Source organism: Macaca thibetana, chromosome 19, assembly GCF_024542745.1.
Source record: "Macaca thibetana thibetana isolate TM-01 chromosome 19, ASM2454274v1, whole genome shotgun sequence".
In the NCBI taxonomy this organism is placed as follows: Eukaryota; Metazoa; Chordata; class Mammalia; order Primates; family Cercopithecidae; genus Macaca; species Macaca thibetana.
Genome location: NC_065596.1, coordinates 11,221,131 through 11,239,299, shown reverse-complemented (window position 1 = coordinate 11,239,299; position 18,169 = coordinate 11,221,131). Strand labels below are relative to the sequence as shown.

Here is an 18,169-nt window from a genome sequence, read left to right as displayed (position 1 = left end):
TGGGAGATGGGCAGCATCTGACAGCTGAACCCAACCTCAGTGATCCTGTCGGACTTACTTCCCTCCACAGTCCCTCTGGGCCACAGTTTCCTCATCTAGACGGGAAAAACTGAGGCACAGAGAGGCTAAAGGACTTGCACATCTACAGAGAAATCAAACAGACCTGGAGGGACCATTTCCTAAAACAATAAGGTCAATCTAAAACTTGTTGGGACTCTCAGCCTTGTCTATGAGGGAATATGCACACAGGACAGACAAAGCAAGTTAAAAGACCAGAAAGGAAATAAGCAGAGGACCCGGGGTGGGGGACGGGGAAGTTCAGCAGTCAGGCTGAGAACCTCAGAGCATGCCATGCTCCTTCCAATGTGCCAACTATCTGATACAAGGAAAAACAATAAGCAAAGTCCTCATAGGGTGAGAGACCTTCTCAGGCAAAAGAGGCCAGAAACCTGCAACCAGGCAAAGATTCCAAAACTTTTCTTGGGGAAAAAAGCAGTAGCTCGAGTAGTAGCTCCTATTCTGGCTTTATAGCAGTTTGGCTCTTAGGTGTGCAGGAATGGCTTGATCAAGGCACCTGGCCAGCTGTGCTGGGCCTGCAGCCCTGTCCTGGGGGAGGAACGGCAGCACCAGATGGACTGTTGACAATGGGGTGGGGAGGATGTGGTAGGGGTGAGGTTTGAGGGTCTCCTCTCTCATCCCTTTGGCCATCATATAAAGATGCTCCCTGTTGGACTCATGTCTGTCAGCTCTTTCAAAACCCTGGGAGAGTCCTAGGCACTTGCCAGGATCTCACTGGCAAAATCTCACACCTCCCAGTTCCTGCATGATCTATAAGCCTGCCAGGCTTGACAGCATGGCCTGAAATCCCTATTCAGATCCTTTTCTTGCATAAGAATTAAAACAACAATAACAACAATAACAACATTCAAAATGAATTTTCAAAAGTGCAGGGTGGCTTTATGCCTGTACCCATTTCACAAGAACAATGTAAAAGCTTGACTCTGCAAACAGGCTGCCAAATTCATGTGAGTTGTAGGCCAATTTTGAATGCCCTTGTATAACTTGATATTTAAAAAGAAAACTCAGAAATTAAAAAAAAAAATCAACTCCTTATGGCAGATTATTTTGTAACACAAAGAATCATTCTGCTATTTTTTTTTTTTTTGAGATGGAGTCTCGCTCTGTCACCCAGGTTGGAGTGCAGTGGCATAATCTTGGCTCACTGCAATCTCTACCTCCTGGGTTCAAGTGATTCTCCTGCCTCAGCCTCCCGAGTAGCTGGGATTACAGGCGCTCCCCACCACACCCAGCTAGTTTTTGTATATTTAGTAGAGATGGGGTTTCACAATGTTGGCCATAGTGGTCTTGAACCCCTGACCACAAGTGATCCACCTGCCTTGGCCTCCCTAAGTGCTGGGATTACAGGTGTGAGCCACCGCACCCAGCTCATTCTGCTAATTGATCTCTGGTGGAAAATAATTTTTGGCTCATTTTTGCAGATTAGCTTTGTTTAAAAGAGGAGGCTAATTGTACCTCCAGGGAACCTAGAAACAGCATGTTGTAAACAATGGCCCATAATGGCAAAAGCTCAACGATTGAAAGACTTGCTCCTAGGCCCTTTGAAGGTCATTCCCCTCCCTAAATTGTGATGGTCAACTTGGAGGATGTAGGTGGGACAGTCACTTCCTCAGCATTTTTTTTTTTTGAGACAGAGTCTTGCTCTGTTGCCCAGGCTGGAGTGCAGTGGTACAATCTCAGCTCACTGCAACCTCCACTTCCCAGGTTCAAGCAATTCTTCTGCCTCAGCCTCCCAAGTAGCTGGAATTACAGGGGCCTCCTATCACGCTTGACTAATGTTTGTATTTTTAGTAGAGATGGGGTTTCACCATGTTGCCCAGGCTGGTCTTGAACTCCTGACCCCAGGTGATCCACCTACCTCAGCCTCCCAAAGTGGTGGGATTACAGGCATGAGCCAGTGTGCCCAGCCCTCCTCAGCATTAAAGTAAGTCAGCTACAACAGAGGTCTGAGAGGAAAGTGACACTGGTGACCTGAATGGCTTGGGCTTGGTACCACTTATCTGTGCCACACTCAGTGGTGGTCACTGGGAGGATTCACAGGATAAAACCCACTCCCCTGGGCACAGGTGGCCAAGGTAAGCATTGTTTGTGGACAGGTGGATATGACAGACATATTCATCCCACTGCCTGTCCTGGTCCCCTGAGCTGTCTGCCACCTCTTGAGCCCTAGGAATCTTGGAGGCTGCTGGGCAGACCCTGCCCCAGAGGAAAGCGGTGGGGGGGTGCCTGCCTGAGCATGTCTTCCTGTGTCCTGGGCTCTGCCTGTGTCTGAATAGCACATCTCATCAGAATGCAGTGGGGGCCAAGTCCCTGATTCCAGACCAATGACAGAGGGTCAGCTTTCTTTCCAAGCTACATGATCCAAGTGAGGCTCACATCACCCAAGGACGTAGGCCAGGGTCATCAGCAGTGTGGGGAGTGAGAAAAAAAAGAGAGGAAAAGAGAGAGAGAGAAAGAGGAAAATAAAAAGATAGAAACTGAGAGGGGGTAAAAGGAGAAAGAAAGTGGAGGGAAAAAGGAGAGACACACAGAAAGAGACAGAGGGAGGGAAGAGAGGAGAAAGGAGGAAGAGAAAGAGGGAGAAAGAAAAGCAGGGGAGAGGGAGGGAAGTGGGTGAGAGGCAGAGAGGGGTCGAGAAACCCTTAGGTTATTTCCATAGGAGAAGGATTCATTCCAGGCTGAGGGTGGTAAAACATTTTGGCTTTTTAGGATTTAAATTTTCTCAGAGTCTAGCATGTCTACCTTGCACATTGAAGGACCTGCTTAAATAGGTGATGGAGGGAGAGAAAAGTATACTTTATTATAATACATTCTTTTTTTTTTTTTTGGAGACAAAGTCTCACTCTCTCACCCAGGTTGGAGTGCAGTGGCATGATCTCGGCTCACTACAGTCTTCGTCTCCTGGGTCCAAGCAATTCTCTTGCCTCAGCCTCCTGAGTAGCTGGGATTACAGGTGTCTGCCACCATGCCTGGCTAATTTTTGTATTTTTAGTAGAGACAGGGTTTCGTCATGTTGGCCAGGCTGCTCTCGAACTTCTGACCTCAGGTGATCCCCCTCCCTCAGCCTCCCAAAGTGCTAGGGTTACAGGCGTGAGCCACCGTGCCCAGCCTATTATAATACATTCTTATGTACACTGTTTATTAGCTAAAAAAAAAAATCATCTTTTTGGGGGGGCAGGAACAGTGCTAACTTGATAGGGAACAAATTGTATCTCAGTTTTATTTTACATTTCTCTGAATTCCAAGGGTTGATTTACCTCAATTTTTACTAGTTGCCAGCATTCTATCAGATTTCTGTTTATGTCCTTTGCCCATTTATCTATTGAGGAGGACTGTTTCTTATTGACTTGTAACTGCTTTTCATATTTTAAGGACATGGACTCCTTGTCTTATTTGTCACAGTCTTTATCCCCTAATTTGATGTGCATTGTATTTTGTTTTATTTAATTATTGATTGATTTATTTACTTTTTAACCTACAGAACAGCTTGCTAAACCTGTTTTTTTGTACTCATCACTATTAAAATTATTCAGTAACCATATAAAGAGTAATACTCTAAATAGCGAATTCATTGATTTTTAACTTTTAAAAAGGTTTATTTTTTTGAGACAGAGTCTTCCTGTGTTCCCCAGACTCGGCTGCAGCAGCATGATTTCAGCTCACTGCAGTCTTGACCTCCTGGGCTCAAGCAATTCTCCCACCTCAGCCTCCCATGTAGCTGCTACTACAGGCATACCACTATGCCTGGCTAATAGTTTTTTTTTAAGAGATGGGTTCTCCCTATGTTACCCAGGCTGGTCTTGGCCTCCTGGGCTCAAGCAGTCTGCCTGTCTCAGCCTCCCAAAGTGCTGGGATTACAGGTGTAAGCCACCATGCTTTGCTCTAGTAGTTAAATAGATACTAGAGGGTAGTAGTCAAAAACTTTGAGGAGAGGGAAGGAGGTGGGGAGGGAGAGGAGGAGAGAGAAAAAGAAAAGAAGAGTAAGTGAACAAAAAGAGAGAAGAGAGAAAGAGGAGGAAGGAGTGAAAGAGAAAGAAATACAATCAGCCTCCCAACCTTCATGATAGATCTCCAGCTCTGAAGCATCCAGAAACTCTGGAGACTTTTTGTTCTAACACGACTTGACCTCATTGTGTTCCCAGAGAAGAATCTAAGTGTGGCCTACTTTATAGCCCTTCAACTGGAAACGGGCCGCCATTTTGGTCCTCCTGACAAACCAAGTCCTCATTGTTTGGTGAGGGAGACCATTCAAGGGCCCCTCCAGATCGGCTGAGGAGGAAGCCCCTGATTTTCTCACTATGGGAGTGAGTGGGTCAAGATCCTTTCAAAACCTTTCAGGGAATGATTCACCATGATGGGCACAGCAGGGGTCCCCAAGATTTGTTTCTAGATTAAAGACTTATTAGATGTTTCTCATCCTGCTCCAAATGTCTAGAACTTCAGGAATGTACTGCTAAGTCTGCTATCAGGGCCTTAATGGCTAATGGCCACTCAGCTGTTGGGTACCATCTTGAAATAGTCACCCAGAACTTGGGGGCCATTTGGAAATGGTTGCCCTAGAACTTGGGTGCCATTTTGGAATGGTTACCCAGAACTAGGGTACCACCTTGAAATGGCTGCCCAGAACTTGGGGGTCATCTTGGAATAGCCACCCAAAGCTTGGGGACCATCTTGGAATGGCTACCCAGAACTTGAAGGCCACCTTGGAACTCAGGGACCATGTAAGAATGGCCACCAAGAATTTAGAGGTCATCTTATCATGGTAGCCCAGAACTCAGAGGCCATCCTGGAATAGCCACCCAGAACTTGGATGCCACCTTGGAATGGTTGCCCAGAACTTGGGGGCCACCCTGGAACTTAGAGGCCATCTTACAATGGCTGCCTAGAACTTGGGGCCATCTTGGAATAGCCACCCAGAGCTTGGGGGCCATCCTGGAATGGATACCCAGAACTTGAAGGTCACCTTGGAACTCAGGGACCATCTAAGAATGACCACCCCAAATTCAAAGGCCATCTTGGAATGATAGCCCAGAACTCAGGCGCCATCTTGGAATGGCCACCCAGAACTTGGATGCCATCTTGGGATGACTGCTAAGTGTTTGGGTGCCATCCTGAAATGGCTGCCTACAACTGGGGTGCCATCTTGGAGCTGCATGATGACACATGACCTTTCAGAGGACAGAGAATCCTAGGACTGCCAGGAGAAGTGAAAGACACACAAAGGGAGTCACCGGGTCTACAACTACGGGGCCTTCAGGCACAGGGAGGGGGTCAGAATTCTCATGCACATTCATTTCCTGATTGTCTCTTTAGGGACTTTCCAAAGAGACAGCGGTTTAGGTTGCACTTGCGGAGCAGTAGGGGGATGAGATGTTCCGGCGAGGCTAGTCTACGGAAAGCAGCACAGCAAGGGGCCCGTGATGTGGCTGAAGACCGTTGCTGTGCGAGGAGGTAGAAGGTTGGGGCGGGGGGCGGGTCCCTTCTTCCTCCACGGACGTCATGCAAAAAGCCAATCGAAGCTCTTCCTGGTGGCATGCTGATATCTCACAGGTCCCCAGAGCCCACACACCCATTCCCTAGACCCTGAGAACACGTCCTGTAATCCGATGGGTGGCCCCAGGCTGGGGGTTGGGAGAAAAGTGGCAAATAGAGGCCTCGAGAGGAGACTTACGTGAAGGCAAAGGCTACCAGGGCCCCACTGACCACTATGAAGTCGAGAATATTCCAGAGGTCACGGAAGTAGGCACCCTGATGCAGGACGAGCCCCAGGTCGATCATCTGTTGGGGAAGAAGAGAGGGTGCTCAGAACCCCCACCTGATCCCCACCCTGGGGTGCTGCCACCCACTCTCTAGCCTCTCGGGGACAGGCAGGGAAGCCAATGAAGCCACCTCATCTTGCAGGGATGGGCAGTGGCCAGAGGACTCCGGGGAGGAGTGGGGAGCTCCTGCCCCATGAGGCGGCCCCTCTTTGCCTAATGGAAGCCAGCTCTGGCTTGCCGGCTCTTAGATCCAAACTTTGGGGCCCTCTTTGAAGCCTCTTTGTCCCAAATCCCTCATGGGTGGCTCTATCAGCAAAGCTCACTGGCTGTGTTTCCAGAACCTTCCAAGAATCTGTCCACTTCTCACCTCTTCTTTGGTCACCAGCCTGATCCCCTCTCATCATCGCTCATGGGATGGGGACCAGTGTGATCATCTGCTCACAGGTTCTCTGGCTTCCCACAGATGCCAGAGGGCAAGGGTCAAGTCCCCCCTCTGCTCAGAACCCTCGAGGGCTCTCACCTCACTCAAAGTAAAAGCCAAAGAGCTCGCTCTCTGTGATCCTCTGCACAAGCTGCCCCTCACCTCCCCGTTCTCATCTCTCTGTCCTTCACTTCCCCACTCTTCTCTCGCTCTGCCCAGCCACACCAGCTTCCTTGCTGCTCTTCAAACACATCAGGCATTTCTTCTTCTTCTTTTTTTTTTGAGACGGAGTCTCGCTCTGTCACCCAGGCTGGAGTGCAGTGGCCAGATCTCAGCTCACTGCAAGCTCCGCCTCCCAGGTTTACGCCATTCTCCTGCCTCAGCCTCCCCAGTAGCTGGGACTACAGGCGCCCGCCACCTCGCCCGGCTAGTTTTTTGTATTTTTTAGTAGAGATGGGGTTTCACCGTGTTAGCCAGGATGGTCTCGATCTCCTGACCTCGTGATCCGCCCGTCTCGGCCTCCCAATGTGCTGGGATTACAGGCTTAAGCCACCGTGCCCGGCCCACACCAGGCATTTGTAATCCTCCGGGAGACTCATCCTCTCGAGGTAGGGCATTCTTGAAGGCTCAGAATCTCCTGGAACCCTGGCTCTTTATTTTATTTTTTGACAGGATCTCACTCTATCACCTAGGCTGGAATGCAGTGGCATGATCTTGGCTCACTGCAGTCTCCACATCAGCTCATCGCAGCCTAGGCTTCAAGAGATTCTCCTGCCTCACCCTCCCGAGTAGCTGGGACTACAGACATGAGCCACCACGCCTGGCTAATTTTTGTATTTTTGGCAGAGATGAGATTTCACCATGTTGGCCAGGCTGGCCTAAAACTCCTGATCTCAAGTGATCTGCCCACCTCAGCCTCCCAAAGTGCTGGGATTACAGGCATGATCCACTGTGCCCAGCCCTGCACTTGCTTAAAAAAAAAAATTACCGCATGTTCTCACTTATAATCTGCACTCACCTTGATCACCATCTCAAAGGTAAAGACACCTGTAAAAACGTAGTCAAAATATCGCAGCACCTGTTGGGGATAAAAACAAGAGGGCAGTGGATCACTGGCCTGTTCCAGCAGCGCCCCGGTAAAACTAACGATTGCCTGCTGGGGAGCAGAGTCTCTACCCAGAAGAGGAAACACAGCTGCTATATACAGTTGGGCAGGGTGTGCACTGCACAAGGGCCCCTCCCATCTCTTCATACCGCAGATTTGTATGTTGTGAATGAAACTGTCCAGCAGATGGCAGCAAATCCTAACAAACAAAATCACTGTCCTAGACCGGTTCGCTAACCCGCGGGAAGGGTGCCTTTTAAAATTTGCGCCAAGCCCTATAGTGGATTCGAAGCGGAAGTTCAGGGCTGACTGCATCCCTCTTGGTGACGGATCTAATCCCCCAGTACCCTTGCTTTCCTGGGTATCCTGGGCGAGAAACAGTTGCTACGTGGTTTCTTAAACACTGGGGCCAACCTCCCGCCACAGCATCTTTTCTTGCCTCAAGGCCAGGCCCCTCCCAGGATAGGTTGATTCTTCCTGTCCCCCTCCCCAGGCCCGATGTTTCTGCCTGGATGAGCGGCGCCCTCTGACCCAGCCCCTCTCCAGGACACACCATAGCACACCTCCGGTGTCACTCAGGCATGAAGATGACGGTGTGCTGGCACAGTGTCTGACTGGTGCTAGGTACTAGGGGTGGACACTGGCTGGGCGTGGTGGCTCAAGCCTGTAATCCCAGCACTTTGGGAGGCTGAGGCAGGCAGATCGCTTGAGGTCAGGAGTTCGAGACCAGCCTGACCAAATGGCAAAACCCCGTCTCTACTAAAAATACAAGAAATTAGCTGGGCATGGTGGCGTGTGCCTGTAATTCCAGCTACTTGGGAGGCCGAGGTGTGATAATCGCTTGAACCCGGGAGGCGGAGGTTGCAGTGAGCCAAGATCGCGTCACTGTACTCCAGCCTGGGAGACAGAGACTCTGTCTAAAAACAAAACAAAACAACAACAAAACAAACAAAACAAAACCAAAAAAAACCCCAAATCAGATCCACCTGGAAGCTGCAAGGGCTGAGCACTACTGAACATGGCCACCAGAGGGCGCTGTGAACCCGAGTCAGGCACATCCTTCCTCTGCTTACAACCCTCCGTGGCTCCCACCTCATTCAGGGATAAAAGTCAAAGTCCTCCCCAAGGCCCTCACAATCTGACCAGTCAGCTCCCTGCCCTCGCTTCTTCTCCCTCTCTCCCTTGCTCACTTCCTCTTATCCCCCAAGATGCTCCCACCTCAGGGCGTTTGCACAGGCTGTTGTCTCTCTGGAATGCTTTTCCCTACATCCCATTTGATTCTTGTGATTTAGCTCAAATAACAGTTTTCCAGTGAGGACTTGCCTGACTGTTTAAATTCCATCTCCTGGTCCTTGAGATCCTCTTTACAAAGTCTCTCTTTCCCTCTGCCCACCACAACCTCGGCCACTTATCACTCCTTGAACATCTGTTAGAGTTACCGATAATCTCATTGTCCATCTCCCCCACCCAAATGTCAGCCCCACAAGGACAGGGATGTCTGTCTGTCACCATGGCATCTCCAGCTTATAATACAGGGTCAGGAATACAGTAGGTGCTCAAGAAATGTTTGTTGAGTGAATGCATGAACAGTTGGGGCTGTACTGGGTCCTGGAGGAGCTGGGCTCTGTGATCTGTGTGGTTATAACTTATATTCCTGTTATGTGCGGTGACTGAAGCGGAATCAGAGACCAGAGTGCCTGGGGTCAGGGCGAGGGACTTCCTCGAGGGAGGGGCTGGTGCAAGGGGATTGGCTTGAAGGACCTGGGTGGGCAGAGGGGATGGTGGTGGGAGAGTATTTCAGGTGCATGAGGCAGTGGGCACAGCCTGGTCAAAGGCCTGGTGCTCTGTGGGCTCTGGGAGTGCAGGGACCGTCTCACACCCTGTCAATCCTCCCTGGCTAGCTCAGTACCTGGCACATAGTAGTTGCTTATTAAATACTAAAGGAATGAATGGAAGGAAAGAAGGAAGAGAGGGAGTTGGGAAAGGGCAGGCCAGGGGATCAGGCGAATCTAATTCTGGAGTGCTTAGTAAGGTGTGCAGGAAGAAATCAAAAGACCAATAAATTAGTTTCAAGTATGCCTAATATTTTGATGTTTTTGATCTATTTGCACATGTAATTTCCTGTCTAATCCAAAAAAGTGCTTGATCTCATTCATTACAGAGAAATGCCAAGCAAAACCCCAATAAGATCTCACTCCACACCCAGCAGATCGGCCAAATGAAACAGCCAACAGCACCAAGTGTTGACAAGGATGTGGAAGAATAGGAGTTCCCATGAGCTACTGGAGCAAGGGCCACTGCATTCATTTATTTTTTAATTTTTCTTTTTGAGACGGTGTCTCGCTGTCACCCAGGCTGGAGTGCAGTGGCACAATCTTGGCTCACTGGAACCTCTGCCTCCTGGGTTCAAGCGATTCTTCTGCCTCAGCCTCCCAAGTATCTGGGATTACAAGCGCATGCTACCATGCCCGGATAATTTTTGTAATTTTAGTAGAGACCAGTCTGGTCTCTAACTCCTGACCTCAGGTGATCTACCTGCCTTGGCCTCCCAAAGTGGTGGGATTATAGGTGTGAGCCACGGCACATGGCCCACTGTGTTTATTTTTATTTATTTATATACATTTTTGAGACAGGGTCTTGCTCTGTTGCCAAGGCTGAGTGCAGTGACACCATCTTGGCTCACTGCAACCTCTGCCTCCTGGGTTCAAGTGATTCTTGTGCCTCAGCCTCCTGAGTAGCTGGGATTATGGTTGTGTGTCACCACACCTGGCTAATTTTTGTATTTTTGGTAGAGACGGGGTTTCACCATGTTGGCCAGGCTGGTCTCAAACTCCTGACATCAGGTGATCCACCTGCCTTGGCCTCCCAAAGGGTCACTAGTGTTTATTGTCTAGTAAACATTCAAGCTGCATTTACTGAGGCCAACCACTTGCAAATTCTATGCTCTGGAAACTTCGCTTTTGGTTTATACCCTGGAGGAATTCTTATTTATTGAGACAGGGTCTCGCTCTGTCACCGAGGTTGGAGTGCAGCGATACGAACACAGATCACTATAGCCTCCACCTTCCAGACCCAAGTGATCCTCCCACCTCAGCCTCCCAAGTGGCTGGGACCACAGGTGTGCACCACCATGCTCGATTAATTTAATTTAATTTTTTTTTTTTTTGAGATGGAGTCTCGCTCTGTCGCCCAGGCGGGAGTGCAGTGGTGTGATCTCAGCTCACTGCAGGCTCCGCCCCCTGGGTTCACGCCATTCTCCTACCTCAGCCTCCCGAGTAGCTGGGACTATCGGCGCCTGCCACCTCGCCTGGCTAATTTTTTGTGTTTTTTTTTTTAGTAGAGATGGGGTTTCACCGTGTTAGCCAGGATGGTCTTGATCTCCTGACCTCGTGATCCACCCGCCTCGGCCTCCCAAAGTGCTGGGATTATAGGCATGAGCCACGGCACCCGACCAAAAAAAAAATTTTTTTTTGGTAGAGGTGGGGGGGGGGTCTCACTATGTTGCCCAAGCTGGTCTCGAACTCCTGGCCTCAAGCAATGCTCCCACCTTGGTCTCTCAAAGTGCTGGGATTATAGGCGTGAGCCATTGCATCCAGCCTCCTGGAGAAATTCTTGTCCAGGTGACTCAGGAAACATGTTGAGGGGTGTGGCATGGGGACAGTATTCACACTTAGAAACAACCCAAACATCTGTCAACAGGGTATGGATAACACACCCCATGCCACCCAGTACATCTGAAAACAGCCTCATAAAGAATGCCCATCGGCCAGGCATGGTGGCTCACGCCTGTAATCCCAGCACTTTGGGAAGCCAAAGTGGGTGGATCACTTGAGGTCAGGAGTTTGAGACTGGCCTGGCCAACATGGTGAAACCCCATCTCTACTAAAAATACAAAAATTAGCCGGGCGTGGTGGCGCACACCTGTAGTCTCGGCTACTCCGGAGGCTGAGGCAGGAGAATCGCTTAAACCCGGGAGGCGGAGGTTGCGGTGAGCCAAGATTGCACCACCGCACTCTGGCCTGGGTGACAGAGCAAGACTCCATCTCAAAAAAAAAAAAAAAAAAAAAAAAAAAAAAGAATGCCCATCAATCCTGCAACAGCAACATATACTCACTTAGTGCGAATACAATGTTGGGTGACAAGGGGAAGCATAGGTGTCACATTTATTGAATGTTACAGAAGAGCAAACATAAATTCTAGTTTTTAAGAATTGGCCAGTGCGGTCGTTCATGCCCGTAATTCCAGGGCTCTGGAAGTCTGAGGAGGGACGATTACTTGAGGTCAAGAGTTCGAGACCAGCGTGGCAACATAGCGAAGCCCCGTTTCTACGAGAATTTTCAAAATTAGCTGGGTGTGGTGGTGCATGCCTGTGGTCCTAGCTACCTGAGGGGCTGAGCTGGGAGGCTCACTTGAGTCCAGGAGGTTGAGGCTGCAGTGAGCCATGATCACGTTACTGCACCCCAACCTGGGCGACAGAGAGAGACCCTGTTTCTTAAAAAAAAAAAAAGTCTGTGCAGGTGGGAAAAAAGAGAGAAGCTGAGAAACGCTCATTCCAGAAGCTGGGGTCGTGGTTACCTGTAAGGCAGGGTTTCTCAGGCTGGGCTCTGTGGACATTTGGGGAAGGATCGTTCTCTAGAGAGGGGGCCGTCCTGCGTGTCGGTGGGTGCTGAGCAGCGTCCCTGGCCTCCACCCACCAGATGCCAGGAGCACCTCCCCTCTCCTGTCGTGACAACCAAAAATGTCTCCAGACAGTGTCCCCAGCAGCTCCAGAGGGAAGGAAGGCAGTGGGGGTGGGGGATCGAGGAGGCACATGCCGCGTGGGGCGTTTTTGTTCTATTTCTTGCCCTGGATGGCGGTTACGTGGTGTGAACGTTATGGGGCCACAGTGTTCTTGTAGAGAAGTTTCGACTGCGAGATGGACGAAGGAGGGGGCCGGGGAGCTGAATGCTCTTTGCAAACACTCCCTGGGGCCCGGTCTGAGCGCTGCCTAGATTCCCTTCAGCCTTGGGAGCTGCCGTGCCCCCCGCATCATCCATGCCTGTGCCTTCTCCAGCCTCCTCCAGCCAGCAGGGAGTTTGTGGACCCCTCCTGGGACACCCCCTCCCCATGCCTGGCTCCTGGAGGCCTCTGGGGGAACCCAGGCTACAGAAAGCAACTGAGCCGGCTGTGAGGAGGCTGGGCACTGGCTCTGGCTTCCTCGGGGAGCTGTGTTCTAATTATTTCCTTCCATCTCCCCCATGGGGTCCCCGTGGGGGCCTGCCAGGCCTGGGAAGGAAGGGAAAGTGCATGGTAAGCTGTGGGCGGGCTTGAGGGATGGGGCTTGCCAGCCTTGCCTGGGTCCTAACCTACTTAGCCAGGGCAGCAGAGCCTCAGACCAGCAGAAAACACACTTCTTTGGCTCTGGGCTGGGAGGGAAGGGATGGGGGAGGGAGCTGGGGAGGGAAACAGGAGCCACCAGTCCACCCTCTACCAGGCCCTGGGGACAAGCCTCTGCCCGCAGCCCATGGTTGAGGCACGCCCTTGCCTGTTGGTGCCTCCGTTTCCCCATCTCAACCACAAGCATGCACTCATTCCTGCTTGTCAGGACTCAAAGGGGCTACGCACACCCATCCGTGGCATACAGTAGGTGATTAGTAAATGCAGACAGCTGGGGGGAAGCAGTGGGAGCTTTGGGGGATGCGGAGTTGGAATTCTGCTGTGTGACCCTGGACGGGTCACTTACCACTCCTTCATTCCCCTGAGCCTCAGTTTTCCCATCTGTCAAGTGGGGATGCCTGGGCAAGGAGCGGGGGTGCATTGTGAGGATGAAACGGGATGGTTCATGCTGAGTTTCTTCCTGGGACTCAGCAAGTGCTCAATTAACAGGGATTGTCAAGAGACCCATCACCTGCAAAGGGGCTTGCTTTCATAAAAATCGAAAGCTTAGGCTCTCTTTCTGAACCAAATAGTTGTTTCTTTCAGAGCTTCGTGCCCAAAGGGAAATGTCTACTGCAGAGGGGACCACCTCTGAGCACTGCCCCTGCCCCAGTAACCCCCCGATTCCATGTAGAGAGTGTGCAACATCCATATCCTGTTAGTCTCACGCCTCCATTAAAGAATCCAGCAATTTTCAGCCCCAGCCACTCTGGGCCACCTCCTCCCCACCAGGCTCACACAGCCACTGCCTCAAGGAATGTCTTACTTCCAAGAGCATCCCCAAGGAATCAGAGCTTCCCCTCTCAACCAACAGCCATAAGGGCTATGCCTAGGGGTGCCCCCAACATCCCACCCTACCTATAGCATTTTGGATGCAGGAGAAAGTGGCCTGAGGCAGAGGAGCCAGGCTAGGAAGGGGCGTGCTCTGTGGGACTCACGTTGTTCCGAGGTGCGTTGGGCTGCACAGGGTCCTCGGCGGCCAGGGCGATGCTGCTCATGGCAATGACCATGAGGATGCACATCTCAAAGTAGCGCAGGTTCAGGATGTAATGGCACAGGCGGCGAAGCCTGTTGGAGACAGACGGGTGTGCAGAGGTCCACTCAGACCACAGGCTCGCAAACCTTTTTCTTCCATAATCTCATGTTACCTACCACTACCTGAGATCTCCGACCTCCAAGGCCTCATACACAACAAACTATTAAGCTCCTCCAGGTGGGGGCCCTCTCTGGGTCCTGGAACCCCAAGAAGGCAGAGGGGACCTTGGTGAGAGAAGACATTCACATGCCCTGTTTAGCAATGTTCCTATCACTCCCAAACGACCCTCTTGAAATATCTTGATCCCTAAGCTAGGTTGAAGAAATACGGTCCTTAATTCTGTAGGAGATAAAAAGCCTTTTCGATATTAAATGTCCCAGGGTCAAACAATATTGTGAATCTATGGGTTAAGTAGGGTTCTTTCTTTTTTAAAAATTAGCTGTGTGACCTTGGGCAAGTTGCTTGTCCCCCTGTGCCTTGGTGCCCTCATCTGTAAAATGGCCATAATACTAATGCTTACTTCACAAAATCGTGAGACCCGAGAGTTAATCTATACCTGGCTCATGATAGGGGCTCCAAAAAGTTAGTTATTGAAATTATGAACTGCAGGCCTTATCAGAGCCTTGAAGGTACCAATGGGATGTGCCAGTTAACCTCTTAATAAGTGGAGCCAATAACAAATAGTCCATAAGGTTGTGTGAATGGCAGCAGAGCTGAGTGATTAAGAACAAGGAGGCTACAGCCAGTGTCTGGGCTCAAACTCCAGCTCTCCCACTGGCTTGCTGTGTGACCTTGGGCAGGTGAATTCACGTCTCTGGACCTCAGTTTTTCATCTGTCAAACGGAGCTAAGCATACTAACAACCTCAGAGAAATTTTTAAAAAATTTTAAGGCACTCAGAACAGTGCCTGGCACTGAGTAAATACCACATAAGTGTTTCCTTAGTAAAAATCGATAAGTCAATGAAATAAAAAAGTATTTTAAAAGTACTTTTATTTATTACTACTCAGAGTGAGTTGCCAAGAGGCAGATTATAGAAAGCAGCTTCCCCCCATCTTATCTGACATGATCCTTCATTATCAAGAAGCATTTTGAGGGGTCAGGCTTTCAAGAAATAGCCTTGGGAGACATTCAATTCTGAAATAACCTCCGAGCCACCACGACACTCACAGGATAATTCTCCCCTAAATAATCTATCCATTTCAAAGATGCCCAAGACAGAAGGCCATGGAACTCAGAGACTGTCCGCCCAGAATCTAAACGCTTACAGAGTCTAGGTTAGGAACAGAGTTCGGGTCCTAGGGCTGCCATGTGCAGTTGTTCAGGCTGTGTACTACACAAGGCAGCCATTTCTAAGGGGGTGCCTCTTACATCACAGACAGCATAGATCTGGATATTTATGACAATGATTTTCTAGCGGAGGGCAGGAAGGGGATCTCTTCCAACAAAGTCAGTATATTGTGACAAATCATCTTACATGACTTAAGGAAGGAGCATCTGTTTTCAGTTTGTTCAAAGGTACCCTTGGACTCATGGTGGTCAACACTCACTCATTGCCCTCTATCTGGCCTGAATTCCGCTACCCTGGTGGGAGCCCCAGGCCCCCCTGCCCTTGCTGGGGGCCATACTCACGGGTTGGTCGTGGACAGGATGAACATGGAGCTATAGGGAGGCATTGGCTTAGGGCCGTCTTCCCCACGGTCGTCTTCCTCCTCCTCCTTCTTCTCGTCCTCTTTTTTTGGCAGTGGGTCTGGGTTGGCGTTTTTGTTCACTGTTGGGACAAGAACCAACACAGGGCTCCCTCCACAATTTCCCACAAGTCTCTGGGAACTCCTGTGTACTCCCAGGGCAGGCAAGAAGCCGCTGACATTTATAAAGCGCCTGCTGTATATACCAGGCATCCTATGACATCACTGAACCCTTGTATGGCCCTGAGGTTGATATATTCTGATCCCCCATTTACAGATGAGGAAATTGAGGCACAGAGAAGTAAAGTGACTTGTCTAAAGTCACACAGCAGGAAGTAGCAGAGCTGGCATTTGAAACCCAGGAGGCCTGGCCCCCGAGAGCCTGCTCTCAACCACTCCATAGCCTTGAGTGTGGTGGGGCCCTCACGGGATATTAACACAGACCTGCCCCTATCCTTGTTGGACCTTCACGTCCTCACTTGCAGGCAGGTAGGGACAGTGCCAAGAGATCCATTGAACAGATGGAAATACTGAGACCTCCCATAAACCGCACGTCGTGCCCCCATTAGCACTGCTCTCGACTCGAGGGAGGAGCTATCAGCCTCTGGAGCTTCCATTCTGCAGCCCAGCCAGATTATGTGCGCACGGGCAGGCTGAGCCTCTCTGAGCCTCAGTCCCTACATCTATAAAATGGGCACAGTGACAAGATCTTAGGATCTTAGGTCTCAGGACCATGGAAAGCCTTTATCCAGCAGACCCATGAAAATTTCTCACACAGAACTGACACTAGAGGCACTTAAGACATCATCTACTCAGCAGTTCACTACTTTTTCTTTTTTTTTTTTTCTGAGACGGAGTCTCGCTTTGTCACCCAGGCTGCAGCACAGTGGTGCCCTCTTGGCTTACTCTACCTTGGCCTCCTGAAGTGCTGGGATTACAGGCATGAGCCAGTACATCTGGCCCCTTTTTTTAATGTGGCGACTAGAAAGTTGAAACTGACATTTGCATGTGGCCTGTGTTACATTTCTTTTGGACAGTGCTGGGCCGAGAGAATCAATCATCTGATCCCCTCAAGCTTCCATCAGAGGACCCTATTGCTCCTCAAATGGGGTGACTTCCTGGCTCCCCTAGGGAAGGAAGGACGTAGGAGATATTGCTAACCTGATCGAACACGTCCCCGTGCCAGGCACTGTCCTCAAATTATCTCACTGAATGTTCCACAGCCCTGCGGGGTAGGAAACTACGTCTATGCCCATTTTCCAGGGGGGAAACTGAGGCCAGAGAGATGGGGTCACAGTCCAGGGTCACTCAGCAGAGCCTCTGGCTCCAGGGGCGCCGGGTCCCCTGCCCAGCGATGTGAGGACGGAGGGTCTCACCTTGCACGACGGTGTGGTTGAGTGGGGGTGGGCAGGCCGGGGGGATGTCCACCGTGGTGTGGTCGGGTTTCCTGGCAGTCTTAGCTGAATTGGTCTGGGTGCCGCTGGGGTTGGTGACGATAAGGCTGTTCTCAGGGGTCTTGGGAGGGCCGGGATTGGATGGGTTCCCCGGGTTGTTGGGCATCCGGCGGCTGGCGGCGTTCTGGGGGTTGGTGGCCATGGCAGGGATGGCCGGCGTGGGGCCGGGGTCTGTACTGTTTCCCATCTTGGCTGGGCTCTGGGGCAGGCCGGCGTGGCCAAGGCTGTCGTGGGGACCGGCTGACTCCGCGGTGGCCAGCTTGTTGTTCTTCATGTTGTCAATGTCCTCTGCCAGGGGTGGGTCTTGGCGGCCCAGGTCCTGCTGGATGGGCCGGGTGGTTGACAGGTTGGGGCCTGACACAGGGACCCCAGAGCCCTGGTTCTCTCTGAGGAAGGCAAGTGAATGAAAAAGAACGAACAACTGAGTTAGGATAAAACGCAACAGGTCAGGATCCTAGCTAAGATTCCATCTTTCGAGAGTACAACTTGGGCTGGGCACAGTGGCTCACGCCTGTAATCCCAGCACTTTGAGAGGCCGAGGCAGGAGGATTGCTTAAGGCCGGGAGTTCAAGACCAGCTTGGGCAACAAATGAGACCCCATTTCTACAAAAAATGTATAAATTGACAGGCGTGGTGGTGTGTGCCTGTAGTTCTAGCTACTTGGGAGGCTGAAGTGGGAGCACTGCTTGAGCCTGGGAGGTTGAGGCTGCAGAGAGCTGTGATCGTCCCACTGCACTCCAGCCTGGGTGACAAAGTGAGACCCTGTCATCAAAAAAAAAAAAAAAAAAAAAAAAAAAAGAAAAGGAAAGGGTACAATTTGGTCAGGGAGAAGCTGTGTCCCAGATCCCTGTAGCGCCTGGAATTGAGAAGGGGCTGTTCAATTCTTGGTCAGAGTTCAAGACCTTCACATGCCCACTGACAGGTTTCCACAACTCCCCATCATCTTACTTCTTTTCCTTCTTTTTTTCTTTTTCTTTTTTCCAAGATGGAATCTTGCTCTGTCATACAGCGGCATGATCTCAGCTCATTACAACCTCTGGCTCCCGGGTTCAAGCGATTCTCTTGCCTCAGCCTCCCAAGTAGCTGGGATTACAGGTACCTACCACCTCAACTGGCTAATTTTTTGTATTTCAGTAGAGACGGGGTTTCACCCTTTTGGCCAGGCTGGTCTCGAATTCTTGACCTTAAAGTGATCCACCTACCTCAGCCTCCCA

General features: G+C 50.6%; 3 protein-coding genes across 15 annotated transcripts in view; 2 read left to right on the top strand and 1 right to left on the bottom strand.

Annotated features, from left to right (window-relative positions):
* C19H19orf53 (chromosome 19 C19orf53 homolog) overlaps positions 1–18,169 on the top strand; it is a 542,027-nt gene that overhangs the window by 28,981 nt on the left and 494,877 nt on the right. The window contains exon 1 of one of the 8 annotated variants that reach the window (XM_050770991.1): positions 13,995–13,998. The exons of 6 other annotated variants lie outside the window; for them this stretch is intronic. The gene's annotated coding sequence lies outside the window, so the exon portion shown is untranslated. Of the gene's footprint in view, positions 1–13,994; positions 13,999–16,917; positions 16,922–18,169 lie in introns of those variants that run through there. One more of the 8 variants, XM_050770988.1, reaches the window with a different exon arrangement.
* The window catches only part of YJU2B (YJU2 splicing factor homolog B), a 595,535-nt gene that overhangs the window by 98,173 nt on the left and 479,193 nt on the right, over positions 1–18,169 (top strand). The window lies entirely within an intron of this gene.
* The window catches only part of CACNA1A (calcium voltage-gated channel subunit alpha1 A), a 307,593-nt gene that overhangs the window by 70,151 nt on the left and 219,273 nt on the right, over positions 1–18,169 (bottom strand). For all 6 annotated transcript variants that reach the window (XM_050769983.1, XM_050769982.1, XM_050769981.1 and 3 more), the window contains exons 20-24: positions 16,878–17,341; positions 15,446–15,584; positions 13,717–13,846; positions 7,277–7,336; positions 5,750–5,856 (exon numbers count right to left, since the gene is read on the bottom strand). In XM_050769983.1, coding sequence (XP_050625940.1) covers positions 5,750–5,856; positions 7,277–7,336; positions 13,717–13,846; positions 15,446–15,584; positions 16,878–17,341 — 900 coding nt within the window. The remainder of the gene's footprint in view (positions 1–5,749; positions 5,857–7,276; positions 7,337–13,716; positions 13,847–15,445; positions 15,585–16,877; positions 17,342–18,169) is intronic.